We start from the raw sequence: 27474 nt of genomic DNA, 5'->3' as shown, positions 1-27474 counted from the left end.
TTTTTTTTTTTATAAAATACTACTTGTTTTACTACCGTTTTTGTTGGCTTAAAAGTATAATTATCTGAAGAGTAAAACAGTGAAAAAAATATCGATCGTATAAATGCGAAACATAATTATCATCGTTGTATTTTTAAGTTCTCTGTAGTCGGCACGACTGTCGACTACACGACTAACTGCTCAAATGGTCATATTGTGATGAAAAAAAGTGTTCTAGTAAATGTCGAAACCAGTTTTAAACATATGCTCTCAAAGTCCAGGTTACTCATTACTATGGATTTTGGTATAAATCGATTTTAAAATAAAAAATAAATATTTATAATCAGTCTGTTACAAATTAAAGACATTATATTAATTTAGAAAATAGGCATATAATATTTGTTTTAGGACATGAGATGATCTTTTTTTTAGTAGGTATCCACATTTTTACGTAATAAGACTCGTTATTATAATTTATAACACAAAATACATATTTGACGTTAATTATTTTCTTATTTTGCAAGAAATGTTTACTTTTTTAATATAATAATATTTTATAAATTCTATGCTTTACTCGTACAAATCTAAAAATTAAACTTGATTATCATGGAGTTAAACTATGAGTTTATACAATGTTATTTAGAAAAAAAACATAAGTATAGGGTATTTCATAAAAATTATTATTTATAAAAAAATTATAATTGCAATTTAAATATTTTTTTTATACTAATACACAGGAGTTTTAAAATAAAAAATACCACCAATTTAATACCAATTGCAAAAAATTAATTAATGTCAAAAATAAAGCTAAATATAGAAAACCTGTTTTCAATTGTACAGTATATAGTATCTGAAATTAAATTCTAGTATTTTAATACAATTAAACCTAAATTACTATTGACTATAATATAATCTCTATAAACTTTACAAAATATCGATATTTAAATTTTCATCGATACAGTGGTGTTCTACTTTTAAAATATAAACCGCATAATTCTTTGAAACTAGATATCTTATATTTTTTATTTTTTTTTCATGTGACATCAGTTTTAGTTATTAAAACCTATTTGAAGTTAATACCTTTTGTTTTATGATTAGGTATACCATAATATTAAACATTCCCCTTGAAACTCAATGTATAATATGTATATCAATATAGTAATATACATTTAGCTTAGCAGTTAGCGTATATTTTATTATTTGTTTTCTAAATGCTATATAAATTATGCAGCCAGAAAAATTAATTTTTAAAAATAATGTGATAGCATATACTATAATAAATAATAATATAATTTGGCGTATTTGTAAAAAGCACTATTTCTGTAAGTACCGTTAAAAAGCTTGTAAGTAAATATCTCGGTGAATCGTACGTGTACGTATATGAGTATATTCTGTATATTATAGACAATTATTTGTTAAAGAATCGAGAAACTCTCGCCCATTCATCAATGACACACTATAGCTGTGTCTGGACCGTTGTGGTTTTTTTTATATATTATATATTATGTACTGTTTTTATTTCGATCTTCCAACCGGTTAATATATACAGTATACACGCGAACCGGTTTTGATTTAATTTCAATTGTTGGGCATATACTTTTGTTTTAAAAATTTGAAACGAGTAACGTGGTGCGAATTTTGCGGAAAAATCAAACCCTGCAATCGGGTGCCAGCGCAGAAAATTATATATTCAAGCTCCGAGATAAAAATATAGACGAAGGCCGACGAAAAACAACTCGCGCTAAAAAGATCGCAGCCGTTACATCACGCGTGTGGGTAATCTTTATATTGTACCTATTATATATCTACTACTACGCGTCGATTTATCGTGAGCGTGAAATTCTTTTCGTTTCGATTTATAAATACGCTTAACAATATATATACATTGACTCCATACAACGTTCGGACGTCATGTGCGTACACATAATATATTATATATAGCAGATGTACTGCGGGTAGGGAGACAGGGCTGCGTTTAGCGCCGGTCAGTCTGTTGTTTGACATGGCACACATATAAGTATATTGTATAGTTTACTATATACATATTATATTTATATCATGAATAGCGTTTGGCTGATGTGGGCGTATTGTATGTTCTATATTATGTGCATGTAAAGTTACATAATACGCGTGCCTGTGTATATAGGCGGGTCGTGGTTTTTAACCGCGAGAAGTCGGCTTTACGCATTTAAGTCTTAAGACGTTTAAGAACATCGCATTCCCTGTATACACCGTGTACCTGCTGCAGGTGCGAGAGACCATGGTCTATACTCTATAATATTATAATATACGGCATTTCATACGCACGGCGCTGCGAAATGTCAAATAAAATATACACGGTACGATAATGTATGAGGTATAATATATAGGATATACTTCTCCGCGTGTGGGCTCCCCGGCGAGATGGACCTTTCCGTCGCGTTTGCAGGGGTGTATTATAATATATATTATCTGTTTTGGAGAATATGTTAGAGATCGTAATAATATGTATACGCGACACGGCGACAGCGGTTATAATATCATACGCGGTGATAAACATCTACTGCGACGGCGGTCGGATGACGAGGCGCAAAACTCACAGACAGTTATGTAGACAATGAAATCAAACCACAAAGAATCGATTTGGAAAAAAAATACATAGGTACACATATTACGCAGGTATCGCGGCCTAACTGTACCCACCTTGCATATACCGTCTACTCCCTATACGGACCTTTTTAGACGAAAATAAAAAAAACCCGAAATGTGGTTTTCTTCCCTTGTTTATTCGAATGTTTACCTTGACGTGTTTTCGGCCTATGCTGACGTGAAAGGGGGATGCCGACACCGAAGACGCCACCGCTGAACAGTGCTATATAGGTACCTACGACGAAGTGATTTATGCTGCGCGCGGTACATTGCAGCGCGGCTGCGGGACATTCTTTGTCGTTGATACGCGTTCATTATATTATTATTACACACTATTATTATATTATTATATATTGTACTTTTTTCCGACTATGTATATATATATATATTATATATATATATATGTGTATACATAATATTACGCGTGAATATTGTACAATATACTATAAGCATGCGGATCCGAACAAGGTCCGCCGCGTATGTGTACATAATATTATACGCGTCGCGTATTAATTTAAATTGTTTTTTTTATTATATTTTAAACAACACGTCTATAGGTACGCCATATGAATTTTTATAACAAACGAGCGGGCACTGGTGTTGCTGCTATAAACGTGCACAGTGGGGAAACAATAGCCGGACACGATCGGACTTACCCCGGGTGGTCATTATAAACTCGTAACTGTTTACATCATTAACAATATATCAGCTAAAGGTGTGAAGCCCTGTCATCGGAAGATACACATCTTCTGTGTAGACGAACGACATCAAAGACTAATTATTCGGCCTATAGGTCGAATATTTATAGATATAGCCATATAGGTAGGTATATACAATATCGAGTTCTCCTGGACCTATATAGTAGAAGTGGGGTGAGGACGGACCTATTAAAGTGTTATATTTTACGTGTCTTGTCCGTCTTGTATGTTATATAGTTACGTATACACACGCATGCGCTCGCACACATTCGGACGTACATGTTTTGTTATATAGGTATAAGTGTACAACGTGTGTGTTAATAGTTTGTAGTATGTGTGTCAGTAGTGGATCTAGAGATCAAAACGATTTCATTCAAACCTATAATATTTAATGGAAAAAGGATGATGTAATTTTCAGGATATTATTAATTTTGTTTTTAGTTACCTATATAGTTAGCTTTTATTATCCTAGTACAGGAAAATAGTGTAAGGAATATAATTGATATTCTTGTTAATATTCTATTAAAAAGTCACAAAAAGGTTTATTGTATTTGCATTTACATATAATCTACAATTAGTTTCGAGTGAAAAGATATGTTAAAATAATACAACATGACTACATGTGACATGTCATTGCAAAATCAATTCAAATCTAAAATACATTTCGTAAATAACCATATCATTATACACAACGCTGCGCTGTTAGCTGATATCACATACATATTATGCAATACCTACCGGCGATTATTTTACCAAAGTTACCAAAACACTTGTGAAAAAAATCAAGAGAGGATTAACATGGTTTTTGGTGGTTTGTTACAGCTTACAGCTTCATACGAGAAAACAATAGTTATTAATTATACATATTTTGCTTGTTTTACACTAGTTCGTCTTCTTGAATAGACTTTATTCCGCGTTTGACTTTTAAGAAAATACTATGTATATAAATATATCATATTCCATATACTATTTAAAGTACTCATACCGAAACGACACATCATAACAGCTTGCCATAACCGCACTTTTCACGCCCACAAACCCACAAATCATCACACTTCAACGTGCATTTTATTGATAACCTATAAACAAAAGTGGTCCAAGTGCATAAAGTATAATGGATATTTCAAAACCAGAATCTTTAGAATAAAGTATAACTATTTTTCCATCCGGTTTCAACATGTACATATTATATACGTTTAAAACTTTAAAATACAGTTATTTCAGTCAATTTATATAGAACAACTTCAAAACGTTTTTCATTTTTGTTATACTTGATAATATTATTTTTTATTTGTTTATTTATCGAATAATTCAATCTTTCATATTTAATGACCACAATATTTTAAAATTAATTGTTTAAGATAATATGGCTATATTTCAAGTAAAACTGCATGTACACGAATCGTGAATTTGTTTTATAGAAAGTGATATTCTGCATTTGTTGTCAAAAAAATGTAGTAAAGGTAAACTACTCATTTTATTCCGAATTTAAGAATATATATAAATCACTTTAATCTCTGTACTGTTGTAGTACCTAACTCGATAATAAATTGGTAACACAATTTAAACATATTATATTTAATAGTTTAATACTAATACAATCTGTAAGTATTAAATAGTAATGTAAATGGGAAATTTCTGGTCACCGGAAAATTCCCGAAGAATTTTCATAATTAAAATATTTCATCTACGATATTTTTTAAAAATTAAATTTATGAAATTGTACATCACTAAATGTATATAAAACACAGGAGCATACTTGTCAATTTTCTATTTTCTATTTTCTGTGTACAGATAATTATATAAAAATATTATATTAATTATAATAAATACCTAATTATTAGACAAATATTGGATTTATTAAAAGGTTAACTACATTAAATATTTTGTAGTGTTTCAAGTGCTCCAAGCATTGAGTATGGATTACGTTTGTATCCGGAAATAGGATGTATTGAGGGTATACCGCATTGAAAAAGACCATTCACTTATTAAGGTTAGGGCGGATAGGGTAGCACAAGGTCACTTGAAGTTGAAAACCTCTTAAATGTTTCACTTCATTTTAGAGTGGTATCAAATTTTCAAATTTTCTCTCACATATTCATTATAATAAAATACAATACACATATCTTCTACACAGCAGTGAATATTGTACCATACTGCTACTCCATGGACCGCATACACTTGCAGAGTGTTCAGAAATTAAAAACCATTCCAAGTCAAATTATTTTATGAAATAATATATTATATCATATATCTACATAATATTTAAAAATACAGATTAAAGCAAACAATATTAGGTACATTGTTGAATGGAAATTTACAATATTATCTAAGTATGTTAATGTAAAAGGTTAATGACCTTGATGATATAGTCATATTTTAAGAAAAAATAATAACGCCTACATATAAATCAAATTATAAATGCATTAAGTAGTCTAAGCAGTGTAATAGTGTATAATGTAGTCTTAGACATACATTTTTAAACAGCTTATAATGTAAGTCAATTTGTTCTTGAATTTAAATTTTGTTGAAAATAATATTAATTGTACCTTATATAATATATAGGTATCAACTTAGGGAGATGTTTAAACGGTAACGCGGCAGGAGTCGGCATTGCGAGTATCATGATTATGTTAATGAATTGCACATGTGTCATGTAGGTTCCCTACTTCCCTAGTCCCTACCCAATTATTATACGAAACAAAATTAATTTTTTTCGTACTCACCTATAAATAATTACATAAGCTATTTAATAGCATAATAAAATCTAAACTCTACAAACCACCGAGGCATCAAGGGTAACGATGTATTATACCTACATATTTTTTTGTTTGTATAAAACTTGACCCAAATCGTTTTTGGCAAAGTATAATAACGCTGTATACCTACATTATATATATACACACGTGTGTGCAAACTGTGTTAGCTGTTCGTTTTTTGTTGAATCAGAAAAAATTTCACATATAGAGTCGACTAAAAAAAAAAAGCCCAACAGAACTCCGCGATTCTCTGAATTCATGAGTACATATACGTCATTACAAATCCACCGATTTGCGTATTCCTTCGTTCGGAGCATACTGTATACGAGTGTATAATATATTGTGTTCAATAGGTTCATCACGATGCACATATTTTTTCTATAATATTACATTGTACATTGTTCTTCGTAGACCGTATAGACCACATATATACCATGTACCTAACATTATATATAGGCATTATATTGGTACAATAGCTGAGGTGGAGTTTACATATTATATTATACACAATACAAACGTTGTCCGATTTCATATTTAGTAAATTAGTATATTAATACGTATTATATACAATATACACAATGTTATTAAGTACCTACTAGACGATATTTTTGTACCTCTCATTACCAACCTACCTACTTGTTTTCTAAAACAATTTTTTCTTTTTTAATTTGAACTAGAAACTTTTATTTATAAATTCGCTAAACCGCAGTGCATACACTTTGACAAAAAAAAAAAACTATTAACGTTCCGATTATTTTGGGTTATGACATATGCATACTCCTATAAAGTCAATTATTTCAAAATGACATCACCCATACTAAATCAAAAAAATTTTAGAAAAAGTAATGTATATTAAATCATATCTAAATATACAATAAAACCCAATAGATTTGAAGAGTTTATAAGAAATGCGTTTGAAAAGTGACAGAGGATGTCTTAAATGTAACTGTGTATAGGTGCCTACCTAAATCTAAACCAAACATGATTTTAACTTTTTCCCTCGCCTATACTCACAGTTGCTGCTACCGATACTCTATAATTATAGTATAGTTATGTTGAATGATAAAAAAAGTATAACGATTATTTTCTCTGTTGCTGCAGGTCAGGCGGCGAAATGAAATCATTTTTTTAAATATATAAAATATAATAATAATAATAATAAATAATTAGGTACTAGTTTTAATGTTTATGCAGATTTATAAAATAACTACAGGTGTACCTATATACTCGAATATTTTATACAACAGTATAGGTATGCATAAACAGGCAAAAACTAATGCGTTGTCGAAAACTCGAAAGTATTAAAAAAAAAAACACCGCGTAAAATTTGCATAACTCTGCAGTTATTGAAATCTATACATGTGGTGTATATTTATTAATAATATATAACAATGCTGCGTGTGTAGTGTTATTGTATATATAGGTATGTATGTTTTTTATAACACGCGCTCAGACGGCAACAGCTCCCTATTTGGCTTTGAACTTGCGTTTGTCGTTCAGTTTATGATAAATAAATGATGAAATGTATTAAAGCAAAAAATATATATTTTTAAAAGTTCAGAAAAAAATTACGAAATTTTTTTTCACGCTCACACCTCGTTGCAGCTATACTAGTATATATATATATATATCGATAACTCGTGGGCGTTGTTGCAGCTCGAAATCATGCTGGTTATGGGCTTCGGATTAAAATCGTCGGTGGTGGCGGTGTCATCAGCTGGTGGACGCGCGGTGGGAAGGAGCTTTGGAGCTTTAAATAATACATCAGCGAGCCAGCACGCGGGCCAGCAGCGCGTCGCCGCCGCACCGACGTGTGTAAATCGTAGCAGATGTCAAACTGGTGACAAGGAACTCGCATTATAATATTATTCGCGCCCAAAACGCCGAGGCATACGTAATCGAGAAACGCGCGCTTCTGCCTGCGTCTGTCGGTTCTCACAGTTTATTAAAAGCGCATTTTTAATCGGTTTATCGACGCCGTCACTCGATCGCAGGCTCGCTGTAACGACAATAAGCTTCATAACTTATTTACTTATATTATATTATTATTTCCGCCGACCCGTCCGTAGTAGCTTACCTGTACATGCAGTATATATATATATATATATATATAAACTTGTAACATGCAGTTTTATATCTTCGCCGAACTCTGCAGCTGCACCGGCGCTTCAAATCGTTTTTATAGAAATAAGGCGTTGTAGGCGTATATATTAAACGTTTTAATCCACACATCGCGCACCACCCTTGACTGGTAAATATATACATATTTATATATTTAACAGTCGATTTAAATAAGTGAATGCAAATTCTAAAGAAAAATTCTAAAGACTCGAAAACCCTATATACCTATGTATGAGAAATCAGAACACAGTTATACCTTACAGTTTGCATTGTTTATGTAAACACCTATACAGAAATATTTAAATACATAGGTGTAGGCCAGTAAATTATAAAATGTCAACGGTATCACGGTATGTCAGTATTCTATTATATTATATTCATTGTACTAATGTATAGTATATATAGTCTTTACTGCAGAAAATAATATTTTTAATCTTAAGTTTATATATAAGCAGACACTGAGTAATAAACACATGTATAACACTAGAATATGGGTAGGTACATATTATATAGGTATTATACCTACCATTATCATTATGTACCTATATATATGTATGTACTTGTACTTTGTAGGTATACGTATAGGCATTTGAATATAGTATAGGTAATATATTATTACAATTAACATCAAAAAAACTTTCACTGTGTGCATATAATGTCATATAATATATATGCCTTATATTTATAGGCACTTAGAACGATGTAGGCATAATTTGATCGGCATGGTTCGTTCAAATAGTTGGGCAGATTGTCAACATCCATTCTTTGTCGCCAATCGCCATTTTACAGTCATTACTCATTTATATAGATACTATTTTAAAGTCTACCTTGTACACCATAATATAATGACCTCTCTATATAGCTATTATGTTCATACATTCATGAAGTATTCTAATATAAAAATACGGTGTATTATATACACTTAAGACGTTTTACATCTTATGATTTCGCCAGGTCGGTATGAATATAGGGAGCCGGGAGGTTAAGATTACTGGCCAGATTACCGACTTTAGATTAACTACTTACGTTCCGAAAACCACTGGTAAAAAGCAAGGGAGCTAGTTGAAGGAAAAGTTGATATATAAGTTCTAGATGGGAATAAGGTCGCAGGAACCCGGACGACCAAAAACTAATAGGTTAGTGCTAAGTGCTAAGTGATAACTAACTCAACTGCCAAACAATATGATTTGAGCTACTAAGGCAAATTTGAGTATAAGTCTATAACACTAAACCTTCGATCATGTATATCGTACATGATCTAAACACTAAACCGTATATGAACAGGCCACGCATGGATAAAATATGCATATGGTATTTAAATCGGGGCACGCGACTCTAAAAAATGTTACTATGTGACTACATATCACAGACAATTATATATATATATAGCCACATTAGTACATTGCTGATGAGTGTTCACTTCGTATATTCAAAGGCAACATCAAAGATATCCACCTGGCGAAAAAAGAAGCGGTAAAGTGTATGGGGAACTTGTAGGATTTTGAACTACAAGCATGATATATCAAACAATTTGAATTGTTATTTTCTCATTAATGTAATTACCGTGTTAATTTTACATTTATATATTTTAATCTCTGCTAATTTATCGTATAATATTTATGATTATTTGTTGCTCTGTGCTCAAATTATCATATTATGACATATATATAATGTTATATTATACCTATACCGCGATATACACTCATATTCAATATATGTTGTTATGTGTCGATCTACCGTCAACACTCAACGATTTAATAATCTTAAAACGCTAAATCAATTTATTAATTCCGTATTTTCGTTGTAATTGCAAATTGCAATATAAATTTAAATGTTGGTATATAAACTTCTTTAGGTAATAAACTATTAGATACATTTATGTAATTCTTGTAATTAAATTATACTAAAACCACAACGAGTGACAATCATACAATTCATCTTGATCTTGATTTAGATATACCGTCCATATTACTATACGATGCACGTAATCTGTCTGCGTTCTTAAACAGTTTTTCATTGAGTTGTATAACTCATGCTTTACCGGCTACAGTAGCGTTAAAATTAAAAATAAATTTAGTAAAAAAGTATACTATATGGTACTGTGATGTACCGATGTAGCCCTAACAGTTGGTAGGTACATATTATTATACACTAGGGTCTAGGAGTACAAAGTGAAATCGATCATAAAGTTTCTATTCTATAAAGATCATAACCATACAATAAAATAGGTGGTATACATAAAAAATGACAAACAACACGACTCATACGATGTAATGGCAAGAAGTTATAGGTAACATAGAATAGACTCTTCCGACGGGAATATCGGTACCTGTATAGGTTATTTCCGGTTAAATAGTAAATACCTATACGGTTGACACGCGTCTGGAATGTTTGTGATCGTAATTGTGTAATTCTATAATTGTTTATACCTTTTATTCTATCGTCGCATAAAAAAAATGTACCTACACTAGAATTATAAATTCAATACACGTCATAAACGCGTTTATAATGAGCGCATTGCGAATACATAGTATATAACTACAGAATATACTTTTATGCATTGTTAGTGCCACAATCACAATACTGAGTCCCCGGTGCAAACATATTTTAGAGGTTCTTGCCATATATTTATAAACTCGTATAGGCACAAAAAGGGTGTGGGTTAGGCACCTTGTTAGAAATCATTAGCCTATCAATATTATTATTCGACAATAGTTTTATTTTCATAAGACGATATATATTTATATAATATATTCATTATTCATACTATATATAGGTTGTTAATAACGAATTAGGTTTTTATCATTTATTTTGTCATTTTACCATCATGATAGTCATTCTCATTAGCTATAGTATGGCTAATATTGTACACTCTGAAAAGTGACCGGCGTATCATTTAAATTGATATTTATAGTTGGTAGGCACCGATATAAAGTATTGCCGCTGAGCGGTAAAATTATAGTGCTAAACTAAATAATAAGACATGCAAATTACATTAAAATTGTATATATTATGGTAGGTACAGATTAAAAAGTTGAAGATATTTGAACAACTTGAGACTTGAGTAAAGCAGTTTGGTCCAGACTGACAATAATTATTACTTGGTAGTCGGTGGTTGGTAAAGAAAATACTTTCTTGGTCTATATATAGGGAGAACATGGTATGATTAACCTTTTGATTTGGTTTAGTTTGGTAAGTTGTTACGTTTATTGCTAATTGTATAAAATATTAATTATTAATATATTATGCTAATGGCCGCCTCACGGTAACATAGACGCGCATCGTATGGAACACACGGTTTTTATATAGGAACACCGTTAGCCCAACTTTGAGGCAGCGGTAGGGCGCATCTGTAAGAGTTAAAAAAAAAATCAAAATGTATACAATTTACCCTATAATCTGTAATTCCGGAAATTATGACAAAAATTGTTTGCATATTTTGTATTGGCCAATACGTGCAGGTGTGAATTGGTATAAAAATGTATTTTCAGGCTAACTAGGATGATATAAAAGTTCGTTATATCACGACTCTAATAAATATCTCCATTAGTAAAACATGTAACTATTTGACATCTAAGTATTTTTGTTTAAAAAAAACATAAATTACGTAAAACTATTTAGTATATTTACATATAGGTATATTAGGTATAATATATGAGCTATTTTGGTGTAATTTTCGTTAGTTCAAGTACTTTCGTTAAACTCGCTGTGAATATGCGTTTGAACTTTGAATGCGTCAAAGTCTCACACCACAGGGTAAATGTGTTTACAATTCGATCTATCCAGCGGTCACTTGCCGGTATAGTGATGAATGATGATTTATGTTCACCTATTTGTCCTTTTACTAAACTTTACTTTGTACCTATAATTATATGATCTCTTTTTAAAACTACAATGCAAGTGTATATATTAAATACTGTGCTGAAACCAGTAGGAATGGGGGGGGGGGGGTATAATTTGAAACCTACCCATTCACATAACGTGAGTTTTTTTACGAATTAAACTTAATACATTGTTGAATAAGACTATGTAACGTCGTGTAGGTACGTGTACCATGTATTACGTATACGCCATCACCTAGATTTTTCTCATAAGCCCCATATTACCTACCTAGTGAGAAAATTTTTTGAAATTCATAATCCCCACGCCTTGGAAACTGAATCCTCTTTGCGTTACTGGTTATATATTATAATATTATAATACCTAGTTCTAAAACATGAAAAAGCTAATTGCTATATGGTACGCACTCCATTATAGTGCAGGTGTAATACCCATAATGGAGGAGATTCTATTCGTCATTTCATATCTTTCTGAAGTAGACCATGTCCTCTTATGCTGGGTTATGAAAAAATATCTGCGAAAAGTAGGGAGTGGACTTTCACAAAAATTACTGAATGTTTACAAGTAATAAAAGTATTCAATGCACAATTTATGTTTTCATATTATATTTAATAAAACTGTCGATTAGCAAATCAAAAATCAAAATGCATAAAAATAACATTTGATAGTGTTTTTAAAATACACACCGTAAAACATATATTAATTTTCGCAGAAATCGCAAAAATTAATCTTTTATCTGTCCATGATATCTCATATAGTTGATACTATTAATATTTTTTGTGGACGAAGGGAGCCGCCACGCATATTATGCCCTGCACACCCCCTGGCAGCGTCTATTTATTATGTGGAGTAATTGCAGCTCCGTGGCGGCGACAGTGGGGTCTGCATGTGCGGTGGTATATATACTCACATGGGGTGATCCACCGCAACCGCGGTGATTAGTACATAATATAACGCAAGTAAATTTTATCCGAAAGTCACTGTGTAAAATCGAACGCCCGCGTGTCCATATTATTACGTATATATAAATGTACAATACGACCGAGAGCAGGAGGGCGCGTGAAGTGACGTGTCGTCGTATATAATATATGTATGGCCGGGTGCGCCGCTCTCTTCTCTTATAATAAACTCCGCAGGGATACAATGCGGTCCCCGACACCCTCCCCTGTATGAAGAATTCGACCGTACACCCCCCCACACACACACACACACACACACGCACACACACTCGACATTCAAGAGTTTAAACGTATACGTGCGAGTATCGTCGGGTTTCTATTATACGTACCTATATATCGGTGTACAATACTGTATACATGTATATAGTATATATTATAATATATATTATATGTGTGCGCGCGGTGTGTCTGATCTAATTGTTGTTTCCATTGAACCGTCAACAGCCACGTAATTGATAGCGGCCATTCCTGTGTATTATCGCTTTTGGAGGTCTCGGCTTTTTTTTTCATTTCTTGCCCAGGTCTCTGACTATATTTACGCTATACGCAGCACCTCCTACCGATAATCGTCCCGAGACAAAAAAAAAAAAAAACTGTTATTTACGGTTATTTTGTATCTCAAAGTTTACGATTCCGATTTTCCAGACTCTAAACCTATTAAACACATAATATGTGTCCTATTAAATTAGTATATGCGCGGTACACCGTTGATTGCAGGTCTTATTATTATATTTTTTGTTTCCCGATTTATATACGGACCCTCGGCGTATAAATATATAAACGACGACTGCGGACGGCCATTGTTCGGTCTCCACGGTTTAATGTTTTGCGGTTTTCCGACCGTCGATTTATATACACACGCGCGCACGACACTCGTTTAAAGGTGATATATCCTGTATACATATAAATGGCCGGACGACGTGTGCGCGTGTAATTAATCTCGAAAACAAGCAGGGGGCGGACGCGACTTTTCGGGTTTCATGATGTGTCTTTAACGCTTTTGCCTTTGTCGTCACCACCCGATTAATATAATGTGTAAAAGATAAAAAAAAAAAATAACAAACTCACCCCCTTCACCGCGATTAATCACGTATGTTGTACCACGCTGCAGTGCAGGGGACGATGACGTTAAGCTGTAATGGAAGCTTCTCGGGACTCTATATGTACGTCTCCATCACTTGATTTACATAAAGAACTATACACTATCGTTTCAAATGTAATTAATATACCTACGTGAGTGTAATTTGTGTGTGTGTAATGTGATTTATAAGTTATAACGCTGCGTCTGCGTCTGCAGTTGGCTTATTCTGCATATTCCAGTGTTTCGGTTATAATAAGTGATAATAGTCGCTATCGAATGATGAGACGTTAACGCTACAGTCACCATTGCCGCTAGTTGATTGTAATGTATATATATTTTAGTCGTTTGGGCACTACTGCGTATAAGTACGTCGTACGTGGAATGCCAATATGTCATAAAACCCCTTCTCCCCGTTAAAAAATGTCTCTCAAAATCCATTTTTACTGCAAGCATTAAAATTATTTCATGAGGGGTGGAAGGGTACAAATGCATGATATTCTTATTTAAGTATACCATTACTTGATAATTATGTGATTTAAATATTATTATATTTTTACCTGAAATTATTTGTAGATAAGTTCTAAAGTACCTATACGCTGACAATTGCCTTCACTATATTATGTAATTTTCATATATAGCTTACAATGCACTTTTCGTCTCATAGAAATCAGAAAAATGAACACAATATAAAACGTATAATATAATAATCGTCGTAATAATGGAGTATAGTCGATTTTGCTTGTTTTTTTTGCGATAACACATTAACACCTAACACCGTTAGTATATTTTTACATCACATTATAGACATTTTATAGATACATGATACGTAACACATTAATACATATAGCCATATAGGTATACATATATAATTTGTAAATACACACAAATAACATGATCGGCTGCACTATACAAAAAAATAACGGCGTCATATCAAATAGAAATGTATTTTGTCCCCATTTAGGTAGTTGGGTACTAACTACTATTTACGTTGCAAGTATCAATACTGTCAAACTGGATATAAGTTGTGAAAAAGTATTCAATTTATTTTGAAAAAAATATGTGCCTTTAAAAGCGTTTTAATTAGAATAACATTCAAATGTTTCTTTTTGATATTAGACATTTATATCGGTCAAAATAGTTAATGATATTCAGTTTTAGTCGGTAATAAAACGTTAGAAACGACTTTAATGATATACTTAATTTACCTTTATCGACTAGGTTCACATAATGTATAATTAGAATTAGAATTAATAACAGTGTTATAATGGAAAAATAGTACGTTTTCCTTTTCTTAACACCAGTTTGAAATGTTATGATTAATTTGATGATCGCGAAAAATTATGAAACCTTAATATAAGTGATATCAACGTCCACTTTATGAAGTATGCCTCTTTTGGTATAAATTGTTTTATTATATTATTATTATTATTCTTTTTTGCAAAAATGTATTAATACTTTCGTAGAATAATAGCAATAAAACAAAAACCACTTTGTTTTTTAAGAAGGAGTTCAACTTTTGGTCGGAACACACTTTGCTTTTTTTTAATAATAAGTGCCGTTCATGTTGTAACATGTATGGTGTATAATATATGTATAGTTTTTTCCATTGTATACCGCGAACAATAATAATAATATAGTCACTTGATGTCATGGCGGTGCAGTACAGTGTACACCACGCACAAAACTATTAAATATATCGTCGTCAAGTAAACTATAAATACGCTTGTAAGCTGTGCGTGCCCCGCGTTAAATAACACGTGGCACGCGTATATATATTATTCAATATTTCAATGTATATATTATATGCATAGGTATACCTATATCGACTTTAATAGGTACACCGACGCAGATCCTGCAACGGTTGTGTGACGACGTCACAATAATGCACGTGTATAGACGTGGTGGCGTCACCGATAAGGATTAAATTAATACTATTTGATATTATATTTAGGTATTTTTTATACGACGGTTTTTTTTTTCACACTGGATTTTTATTTTTTTTGTTTAAGTGCGGAATTACATCCTACGCACTACGATAATATTATAATATAACTGTATGTATACAACTGTTATGAGCATTAAACTACCATTGTAAACGCGTTTTAAGATTTCGTTGAATTCCGTAAACAGTAAAAAATAAAAATCATTAGCCATCAAAATATTAATATTTTAGTTTTACTTGTATTATACCTATATATATTATATACAAAATAAACAATTTAAGTCTTTTATTTAATTTTCAATGAATACGTTTTATTGTTGTATTTATTTTCTGCCAATAAAAACGCCTACCTATGTATTATGTTTAGTGGTTATATATATTTGATGATGAATACAATTTAAAACTCAAAAAGAACTTTCAAAAATTCTTATAGTCAGTGTCATTAAAAAAAATTATCATCGCTGCATACTCACATGTACATAATATGTGTCAGTGTCACGTTTTCTATTCCATTTGTCTTCTAAATAATAAAACTAATTTTTAATGTATATGGTATATCATATTTTGTAAATAGTAATACCGATGTTTATTGTTATAACCTTCAGTTGTTATAAACATTTGATTTTTTGCTAAAGCCATTTTTCACTGAATAATGAAATTAAATATAAGTACCTGAGTTGTGAACGGCGTACTACACTGGTGCTCGACCTAAACAGTTTTCTACTTGATATTTTAAGTGACAAATTTTCCAAAACGTCACGTAAAACTCCTCAGTAACTATATTGGCTTATTAATTTTAAAGACATTATAATACTACTTAGTACTTACTATTTATTAAAGTTGTTTACATTACTGATATTAAAAAAAAATACTCCCCATACTCTTATATGATTGCTGGCCTTGACCCTTGAGTGATCAAGTAAATTATTGATACATAATTATAATTTAGTTGCGAAGTCTAAATTAAAAATGTGTTATACTCAAGAATTGTTTTTACTCAAGTATGCTGTGATATAACGTGCAGGAATTTAATTTAACCAGTTTAAAAAAATATCTCGCTTTATTATAATTATAATAGGTAGGTAGGTACCTACAATAACAAATAGTATTAAAGTTTTGACGATTGATGGTTGGACACTATTTGGAATCTAAATGTCACGAACAAAAACCACTTACCTTACACATTGACTTGTCTGTGTACCTTTGTATTTTACACTGCTCTATATCTTTGACTCAAAAAACTTAAATCTGTAAATGACAACTCAAGTACCTATAGTACCTATATACCTTCCGAATCATTTCCGTAATTTACTCTTTCTTTCAGTAACTTTACTGGTCGTGTACTGCCAGTGCTCGCGTGAGAAAAACTGAACACTAAGATTCACCATGGAATCTGAAAGACCTAATTTGTTTTAATCGAAACAAATTTAATAAATGCCCACCCACGTTAAAGTTATCTTTATTTATTGCCAATTATATATTTATATGAGGTTTTTACGTGATGTAGTTAATTTTTTATTCTATAAAATAATTTATATTATAAACGTGTCTACTTGTATAAAATATTTATAACAGTAGTAAGAATGTAAGAATTTATTATTTACCGTAACTTATTTTTGAAAATTAATGATACTGATTAGTGATTAGTGATTACTGTCTCATTATATAATAATAATTTGTGAGAGTAAAACAATAGTTAGAAGAAGTAGCATACAAACCATAATAATTTTAACTTCACGCAACAATTTCAAAAAGACTCTTACGATTTTTGTTAAACAAACAATAATTTCTTTATAGGTGTTAATTATATTTATTAGGAATACTATTGAACGTATTATACGTCATATAGAGCGCACATTGTAACTCACCTCGTTAACATAATAATACCTATAGTACGAGTTTGCCGCGGCATCACATCTTATACGATAAAAACCCCGAAGCGCCTAGATATTCGTGTTTCTGAGATCCAATCATCGAATTTACGTAATCAGTAATCTCAGATAGTTATCGTACGATCCCATTGCCCGCGGTTGGACAACTAAATAGTAATCATACGAATATGAACTTGATAAGTATTATTATATTATAGTACCTAAACAAATACAGTTATAATAATACAATAATAACGTACATCGGATATTACAAGCGTCGCATACACTATAACATACGGTTATAAATTATAATAGTATAGTATATTCGTCTTTAACTTTGTGTTTCCGTCTGTAAAATTTGATATCGCGAACCATATAAAATAATAGTTTCCAAAACTTGTGCGTAACACTGTATACATCTGTGCTTCACTGCAGGACTGCAGGAGTCTGCTGAGTAAAAATGTAATGACCGAGAATCTTTAATTTATAGATACTCGACATTCGTTGTCGTTACAACATACGATTGAATTTCACTTGAACATTTCTATCTGTAGCTACTTGAAACGATTATGTTTAGTAATATATTGTTATGTCTTGCACGTCCGCGCGTGCGAACGACAAGTCCGATTTGGTGTTGAGTACTCGAATGTAATAAAAACAATAAAAATTCATAATAATAAAATATTTATTATTTATTGATTTCGTTTGCAGGGAAGAGTTGATGTTGCACCAAGTCACGGACGGAGTGCATTTCATGCAAATGATATACGGAACAGGAAAGACGCTCTTCGACTGCGAGTACGTCAAGGAACCAGAGACGGCCACAGATTTCATTCGAGAGTTTTGGAATGAGGAGCAAGGCAAAAACCACACAGTGGGATCTTTGACTGGAGAATACGCCTCTATGGTAGATTTCAAACATTTGAAAAGAGCTTGTCATAAAAACCACAAGAAAACGAGAAGAAGACTTGCGAACGAGTATCAGCAGCAGCATCACGAGAGCACCACTGACGTCGTCGGTAACGACGGGTCAGTATATTTACATTACAATACATTATTATTATTTAGTGACTATAATAGGAATATATTATACCACGTGCATTCATTAATTATAAAATGTATATCGTCCTAGTTATACGGAATGTAGGTAGTAGGTACCTACACCCATTGAAGCTTTTTATTCCAGTTGTGTTATAATAAATGAAAATTTGTTTTTAAATATTTAATTTTGGGTTGAACCTAATGCACCGTTCTTATACGATCCAGTTAGATTAGGTTACTTTAGGATTCATACAATCACACGTAATACGTATACACAAACAGTAGCGGATTTGATTCGTCTTCTAGGAAGGGGGCAATATCCTTTTGGTCCAAAACGTCTACTTAAAAGACCAATAAGCAATTATAGGTAGTTACGATGTCTAGAAAAGGGCATGACCTCCATGCCCCCTCCCCAAACGCCGTGCCTGCATACAACTAATGACTGTATTCATATAATAGGTACAGTCAACGTAATATTAATTGATATATTTTCTGCAATGTTTTTGTAATCGTATGAAAAGCATCTAATCATAATACCGTAATACCGCGGACTACACATAATTTATTATTACAATGCAATTAAATTATAAATTATAATAGCGATAAATTTATAATTCAATATTATTTTTCCTTGTCGTGATTTCAGCAAACGGCGAAAGAGAGATCTGCTGTCCGTGTTGAGAGTTCCTGGTACAAAATGGTGTGGGAAAGGGCGTTCAGCGAAATCGTACAGACAACTCGACGGGTTCGGTGGAGCGGATCGATGCTGCAGGATCCATGACACGTCTTGTCCGATGTGGATTGGCGCTTTGCAAAGTAAATACGGTCTGTTCAACTGGAGGCTGAACACGCTCATGCACTGCTCGTGCGACCGAAGGTATATATCAATAACACTTTGTCTGTATATTATATATAGGTACATCAATACTTACGTCATCGTTCAATATTAATGATTCATAAGCGATTATTATCATAGCACACAATTAATTATTATTTTTAACAGGTGTGGACAATTAATAATTGACATACCTACGCACCGCAGTGGTCGTACCTATAATAGGTTTATCATAATAATATATATTTCACCCCTTCAAAATATTTTCTTCAAAAACACCATGCCCCGTTAATTGCATATAATACCTATCTTTTAACAATAGTTTCTTCAACTAAAAATTATACGATTCTGTATATCTGTATATATATTTGATGATATTTATTATTTGTTTGATTTTTTTAAAATCACGTGTTATGCATTAAAAAAGTGAGACTTATAGTGCAATTGTTTATGTTTGAATACAGTATTTGTTTAACCTATACATAGGTACTATTGTAAATCTATCCAATCAGTGGCGTGCCCATGATTTTTCAATGGGATGGCTAAAACAAAGTAAATCAGAACTTGATATCCGTTACCTTATACTAGGTCGTTATATTGCTATATCACGTAACCGTGTCATAACCTCTACAAATAATTGATAATACGCAGTGTTTCTTCAAACACAAATTTATTTCTTTAAACAGAAATACCATGGTTTGTACTTTGCTTTTATAATATAAGATGTATACCATAACACGGCCAATGAGGGGGGCCTGAAGCCCCTATAGGCACCCTGGGTAAGCCACTGTATCCAATACCCATCACCCACTTGGCACTTGCAAGAGTCTAGTTCCACCAGTTTCATCGTTGAGTAGTATATTGTTCTACAAAAACAGTTTTCGTCTGCATGTTAACTTAGCAAATATACCTATATATATTATTATGATTTATGATTGTATAATAACTATATATTATATATAGGTACATTTTCTTAATATTTCAAAGTATGACATATTTCGCACAGAAAATATTTATTTGACAATTTTATAATATAAACTGTTAATTACTAAACCATTATTACTATAAAATGTATATGCAGATATTATATTATGCGCAAAAGGGCTATCGATAAAACGTACCTTTTTTGGCTACCCAATACGGAATAATTTTATTTGGCGCAAATGAGTAATTCGTTTGTACGTCTATACAAAAAAATTGCAGTAAGAATTGTAATTAAATTAATGTATATTTATTTTTTATATACCTACCTAGTGAATTATATAAATAATTATTTTGACCATTTAAATTCAAATGTAAGTCATAGTTCAGTGGTTTTAGAAAATTATTTTTGTTTAGATACCATATAGATTGCTAAATATAATTTTATTAGAAGAAAATCGTTCAACTAATAAGAATGTTAATAAAATCTTAATTGATTTTAATTAAACCGTTAATCACTATTCACTCAATGAAGTATTAATTGTACAAGTTTATTTTAAATGAGTGTTTAATAGATAGCGTATTAATATACTTTTTAAATCATTCAGGTTTACCGGTATTATTTTAAAATCAAACTGCTATTTAAAACACTTGCAAATTATTAACAAACTCGTATTATAAAAAATACTCACATTTTTTTACGTAGGCATGTTGACAGAGTGTGAGATGATTTCCACTGGGGAAGCATGTTTAAGGTGATGATAACAATGTTGACTTTGTTGTTCAGTCTACCCACTGTTTCAGACCACTTCAATATTTGTTGACTTGTTGGACATTCGTGATTCAATTCAAAAAAAGCCTAATTGACGGTCCTGTTTATGAACAAATATAACTTTTTTTCTTTATTTATTTACCAAAAAATAAATATTACGTCTTTGTCGGTCGTATCTTTGATGTTTCATCGTATTACGCGGGGTTAACCGTAGGCCCATCTGTTAATAGAAAGAAAAAATTAATGTAATATCATTTTAGATCAATATGCTAAAAACCATAATCGAATAATAATAATACACAGTAAAGTTAGCATAAATTATTATATTTTTATAATAATGGATTAACCGGTTTTTCAAAAAGCGTAGGTGCCGCGGTGATATATATTTCTATAATGTAATATTATCATTTCTGGGCCCGATGGGCATTGAACAAAATTAGAAAAATCTTATTTAAAGTATATAATAACTATTTTCATCGTGTACTTGAATAATGTGTATATTAACCCAGCTGTTGAACAATTAAGTCATATATTATTGTTTGACGATTTTCAAAAAGAAGTAACATTAAAAATGTTATCCACGCTTCTAAATTAGATACCTAAATGAAAAACTATCTTATGACATAAGGCACTGTCTTATTAACATATAATATTAAGAACTACATTTTTAAAATTGATAGCATAATATTTGATTTTTGATTCATAAGACATGTATAAAGTACAAATATTTTTTTTAATATAATTACTACTATAGATGATAACTATTAAGTAATTAGTATATTTTACGATAAAAATAGTTTCAAGTAGGTATTTCAATTGTTAGCATAATACTAACTGAATCATACATACAACATGCGTATAATAAGTTTAAACAATAAATTAATATAATATATGCAATACTATAAAGTATAAACCTATATTGCTAAAAGGCTATTCGGCTTGAATATATATATGTGCTTTTTTTCTATTAAACAAATTATTATTTATTATATATTATATACGCATTAGTCATTGCATATTTACACCTGCAGGTTGAAGCAGACACGTGAATCACTTAGAATAATTAAATTTAAATGAGAAAATTAGAATTCGTTGATAGCACACGTGTAATAATCTTACTAATCTTGGTACCTAGTACCCACCGACATAATATTATAATTGTACAAATTTAATAACGATAAAAAATGACCAAGTCATTATAAAACTAACAATGTATAACTAAACTTTATAAAAAAATAACTACATATTATTATTATTTATTTTTTATAAATGTATTTTCTAAATATATTTCTTATGAATTTTGCCACATTGTCTTCAATTATAGCAATATTATAGCAATTAGCAATCACCAATAAGTAACTATGTCTAGATAGAAACATTAAATACCTAAATTTTTAATAGGTACTTACTATATAGGTAAATCAGTTCCTCGCCAGTTAACTTGCAATTAATAGATGGCAAATCTAATCAGGATCAAACTTTAATACTTACATTCTATTTTTTTTTTAATTTCTAAAAATTGATCAGGCAATATAATATTTAAAATGTACAATATTGTAGATTTTATTTGATGGGTAGGTATCGGTAAATAAATATATTTTGAATATTATTTACAGTTGTGCATTTCTAGTGTTAGCTACCAAGAGCGTAATAATTTGGCATTTATTCAAAAATAAACGAACTCTGAGAAGAATATCCAAGTGAGTACTAAACTACTCAAGGTTAAGATTACATCCGTACGACATTTAATAACATTATTTAAATTAGGTATTTGATTGTGATACAACATTTTTACACGTAATTTCTTAATTATTATACATTAACATAGTGTTAGATTTTTCATCTAGTTATTTTTACTTTTATCATTGTATTATTTTATACCTAAAGAACAATAATAATAATGCATATTATATATACATAATACTGCATTGAAACGTAATATATTATTGCATTCCTATATAATAACAATGTTTTAACAGTTTTGTTGTTGTTATTATTATATATTACATGCAATGGTAGACAAAATGATTTAGTGTCTTCAAATAAAAATAAAATTATAAAATAAAAATAAAATAAAATACTCGTAGGTACGAATGAATCTGTCCCATTAGCCACGGTCTCGCGGGGCCCGTTTTCTAAATTTAATTTAAATGTTCTATCCCGCTAGGAGAAAGAATTTAAATGTATATACTTCTTTTCTCACCCTCCGTTCAGTATTTATTAGCCACTGACATAAATTATTATGGCCCTATATCTATGTGTACAATAAATATTTTAATTTCATCGAAATCGTATTTAAAATTAATGCTTGCACATCGTCAAAGAGTGCAGGCTTGTCGTCGCCTAAATAGATAAAAACAGTAAATTAAAACAGTAAAAATATAGAACATGAAAAAATATGTCCGTTATAATGATGTTATTAATTTTCTTTTTTTTCTTTTTTTCCACACTTACGTGGCCGTGGTCATAATATACATTGTTTATGTACCTACGTATATGGCCATATAATATTGAGTCATAGAGCTCATATTAGTTATTAATAGGTACACAAAATGATGTATTTTTTAAGTTCATTCTTCTGTATTTATATGTATAGTTTCACATGCATAATACGAACCACAACAGTACAGGACGTATTATCTGTTAGATTTCACTCACGTGCACAAATCATACTTCCATATCGCTATTTTTAATTTTATCTGTCGAGTGTAAATAGGTAGATCTTTTTAAAATAATTAATTCATTATATTTAAACAAATTGAGTTTCATTATTGAAACGTCATATTTCACATTGTTGCAATACGCCAGTATACCTATAAAAAACATATGAGTTATGACAAAAGTATTCAATTCGTATGAATATTGAATAATTTATTTAAATGATAAACAACATTTTAAGTAAAATAACTTCTGTAAACATAGGTATATACACACATTTACCATAGTAATATTATATAGGTAGATATTATAGTTAAAATTAGGTGATAAAATATGATATTCGATTTATTTGAATTTACCGTGTGTATAATATACTGTCACTATATAGTTATAGTAGCTCATAATATTTGTATATTACCTATATCGCTATATACGCAACCTAACGGTGATAATTTTGTTTTTACCGTATGAATATCTTTATATTTAGGAAAATATTATTTATATTTTTAACACAAAAAATGTATACACGCGTAACATACATTGTGCATGGATAGATCGATAATATTTTTATGTAGCTTAAAGTATTGGACAGGTCATCATTCACGAGATATACAGACAATGCAGAATTGTCCTACCGGGCATCGCCAAGTTTGGATCAATGGACTGTAAAGATACGATAGAAATCCGAGTTTTCTCTCAATGCCAAAACCCCAATGAAGTCTTTTGTGTTTTTATAACCAAAGGGGGACGTATTTAATATTCAAATTTTACATTGGTTATTGAGATGACTAAGAAGGATTAATAAAACTATAAAAGGTATCGCCCGACGCCCTTAATATGACTTGTATTTTGTAAAATTGGTTATGATAGAAGTTCTTGTTATACATTTAAAATTTTTTTTTTGCTGAATATTAATCCACGTTTACTGATGTTTTTTCAAAACTTTTGTCATACAAGCACACTTACAATATTAAGTATTACATAGAAAAAAAGAAATTATCCAAAAAAAAGAGAAATAAAAATTGAAGGATGTACGATTACTGAAGATAGTACCTACCTATATATTATTACCTACGACCTACCTACCGAGTGTAACAGAATAAGACCTGACACACAAAATAACTGTTGCCAGGTCTTTGTGTTATACCCTTTATATAATAATATATATTATATATCAATTTGTTACACTGACCAAAAGATAGGTAATTGAAATAAAAACATGTATTTATATATATATTATACAGGATTATTCACCAAGCCTGCTCGCCCACATTTTCTTCTTTAATAATTAATTTATTAAAATTTTAACGAGTAGTTTTTGAGTTATTTACCTTTGTGTAAATACAAATAATAGGTCCATAATAATGGGTTTAGAAGATATGGGGGCTGTGATGATTTGAAAATGTTAATAAATAAATATTAATCCATCTGCATGTATTTATAATGTGTAAAAATTGTCCTAGAATAATAAATACTATGTCCAATATTATATATGTATACATTTTATATTTTCATAATTTCATTTAAAGAAATATTTTATCACCACAGCCCACAGGACATTTCTAAATTCCTTATTAAATAGTATAAAAAATGTAAATAAATACTATGTGTATGTATAGGTAACCTATAGGTATTTAAAAGTTCCAAAAATCAGAATTTGAATAAACCTATTATTCAAGGAAAAAATGGAGATGAGTTTGCTTAGCGAATTACACTGTATCTGTATACTATAAATAACTTATTGTGTTTTTAATACAATTAATTGTTCTGATAATTTAGCTAAATGATGATTATTTTAAGTTTTGAAAAAAAAAATTTTGTTTGATTTTTTTTTCTAAACATTTTTAATTATGCTATCTTTTACACGGGTTGAACTCTTTTTGTAAATTTGAATACAATAATGGCAAGACGTAATAGTACCTTCAAAATTAATAGAACCAATATAGGTAGGTACTTCGCAGTGAAATATAGACTATAGTTAAACATGCTAAAATTAATTTATTTTCTATCATGTCTATAAATACAATATTTTAATTTTTGGGAACATCTAACTCATTTCCACAGTTATAGATTATGACATATTTGTAAAATATGATAATTCTTATAAAATTCAATAATGCATTATTAAATAGTGAATACCATTAAATATACACATATCATAATCGTCATTATAAAGACATTGCCTTACACCCCGCACTCACGCTATACTCATCCTTCGTCATAAATATCCAACTGGATGTTCACCCTTCAATTTATACACTATAATAATATATACATATAAGTACTAATAATTATTGTAGTCCTCTGCGTATATAAAAATGTGTTTCCGCGTGTGGGTTCGATAATCTAATAATATTGTCGACTGATCCAAGAACTTTATAATCGTAACGTGGCGTCGTCCCTCGGGAGTCGGTGTTAATATTTGGAGTCTAGTGACACAACTATATGTATAATATAGAGTGTTATGATGACAGTGTAGTATTTTTTTCAATATTAATGGCGGATGGAAAAAATAACCCCTACATATCTATTTTGCCAACGGGTCGAACTTATACTACTATAATATATTAGTATGTCAATAAATTAATTTTCCTACACATATATTACTATAATATTAGATATTATATTTTATTACATATTTACATATTAATATTGTCATCGTGTAATTCCAACCAATTTCAAACACAATAAACGAAAATAATTGTTAAAAAAAAAATATTTATGTACCTACTTAAAAAACAAAGTGGTAAGTCGGACTACATCCAGAAATCGTGGTATAAGTTGGTTGTCTGCTTGAATATTGTCATATTAGCAGAAATGTTTATTATTATATAACCTTGTCATAAATTGCAAAAAATCGAAATAATTAAATTCTTTGTATCTGTGCTATAAATATTATATTTGTTAGAAAAAAATATCAACGGATTCGTGAGATTATATTGTGTTTCATTTAACGAGACCAAACTGAGGAGGCTTCAGTCATTACTTTTTAAGACTGTTACTATCATTTCGTTTTTTCCTAACTATACCTGCCGAACGGCTACAATAATATACAATATTATTCATAATCCAGTGCATATACGGTGAACTAACCTAATCGCCTAGTAATTATTTTTAAATTAACAATATTATCGGTCTACGAACCAGTATCGATTATAATATAATATAGGTACTTACAACCACAGAATAACCATCAAAGAGCATCAATAATAATCAGAAAATTACATGATGACAATAGCCGGATGACGAGGTATAGCCGGTATAGGTCGTAATGTCGTATTAAACTGCTGAGTATATAACGTTGTGAACGTCGATTACAATATAATATAGGTAGGCGTATCAAAGAAAACAAAAACGAAGGATTATACA

General features: G+C 30.6%; 1 protein-coding gene across 1 annotated transcript in view; it reads left to right on the top strand.

Annotated features, from left to right (window-relative positions):
- The window catches only part of LOC132941374 (uncharacterized), a 40380-nt gene that overhangs the window by 1358 nt on the left and 11548 nt on the right, over positions 1 to 27474 (top strand). Inside the window, exons 2-3 of the mRNA XM_061009407.1 lie at positions 18590 to 18907; positions 19566 to 19796. Of these exons, the coding sequence (XP_060865390.1) occupies positions 18590 to 18907; positions 19566 to 19796 (549 nt within the window). The remainder of the gene's footprint in view (positions 1 to 18589; positions 18908 to 19565; positions 19797 to 27474) is intronic.

The sequence above is a fragment of the Metopolophium dirhodum genome, chromosome 3 (genome assembly GCF_019925205.1).
Source record: "Metopolophium dirhodum isolate CAU chromosome 3, ASM1992520v1, whole genome shotgun sequence".
Lineage (NCBI taxonomy): Eukaryota > Metazoa > Arthropoda > Insecta > Hemiptera > Aphididae > Metopolophium > Metopolophium dirhodum.
This window is presented reverse-complemented; position numbering and strand designations above follow the sequence as displayed.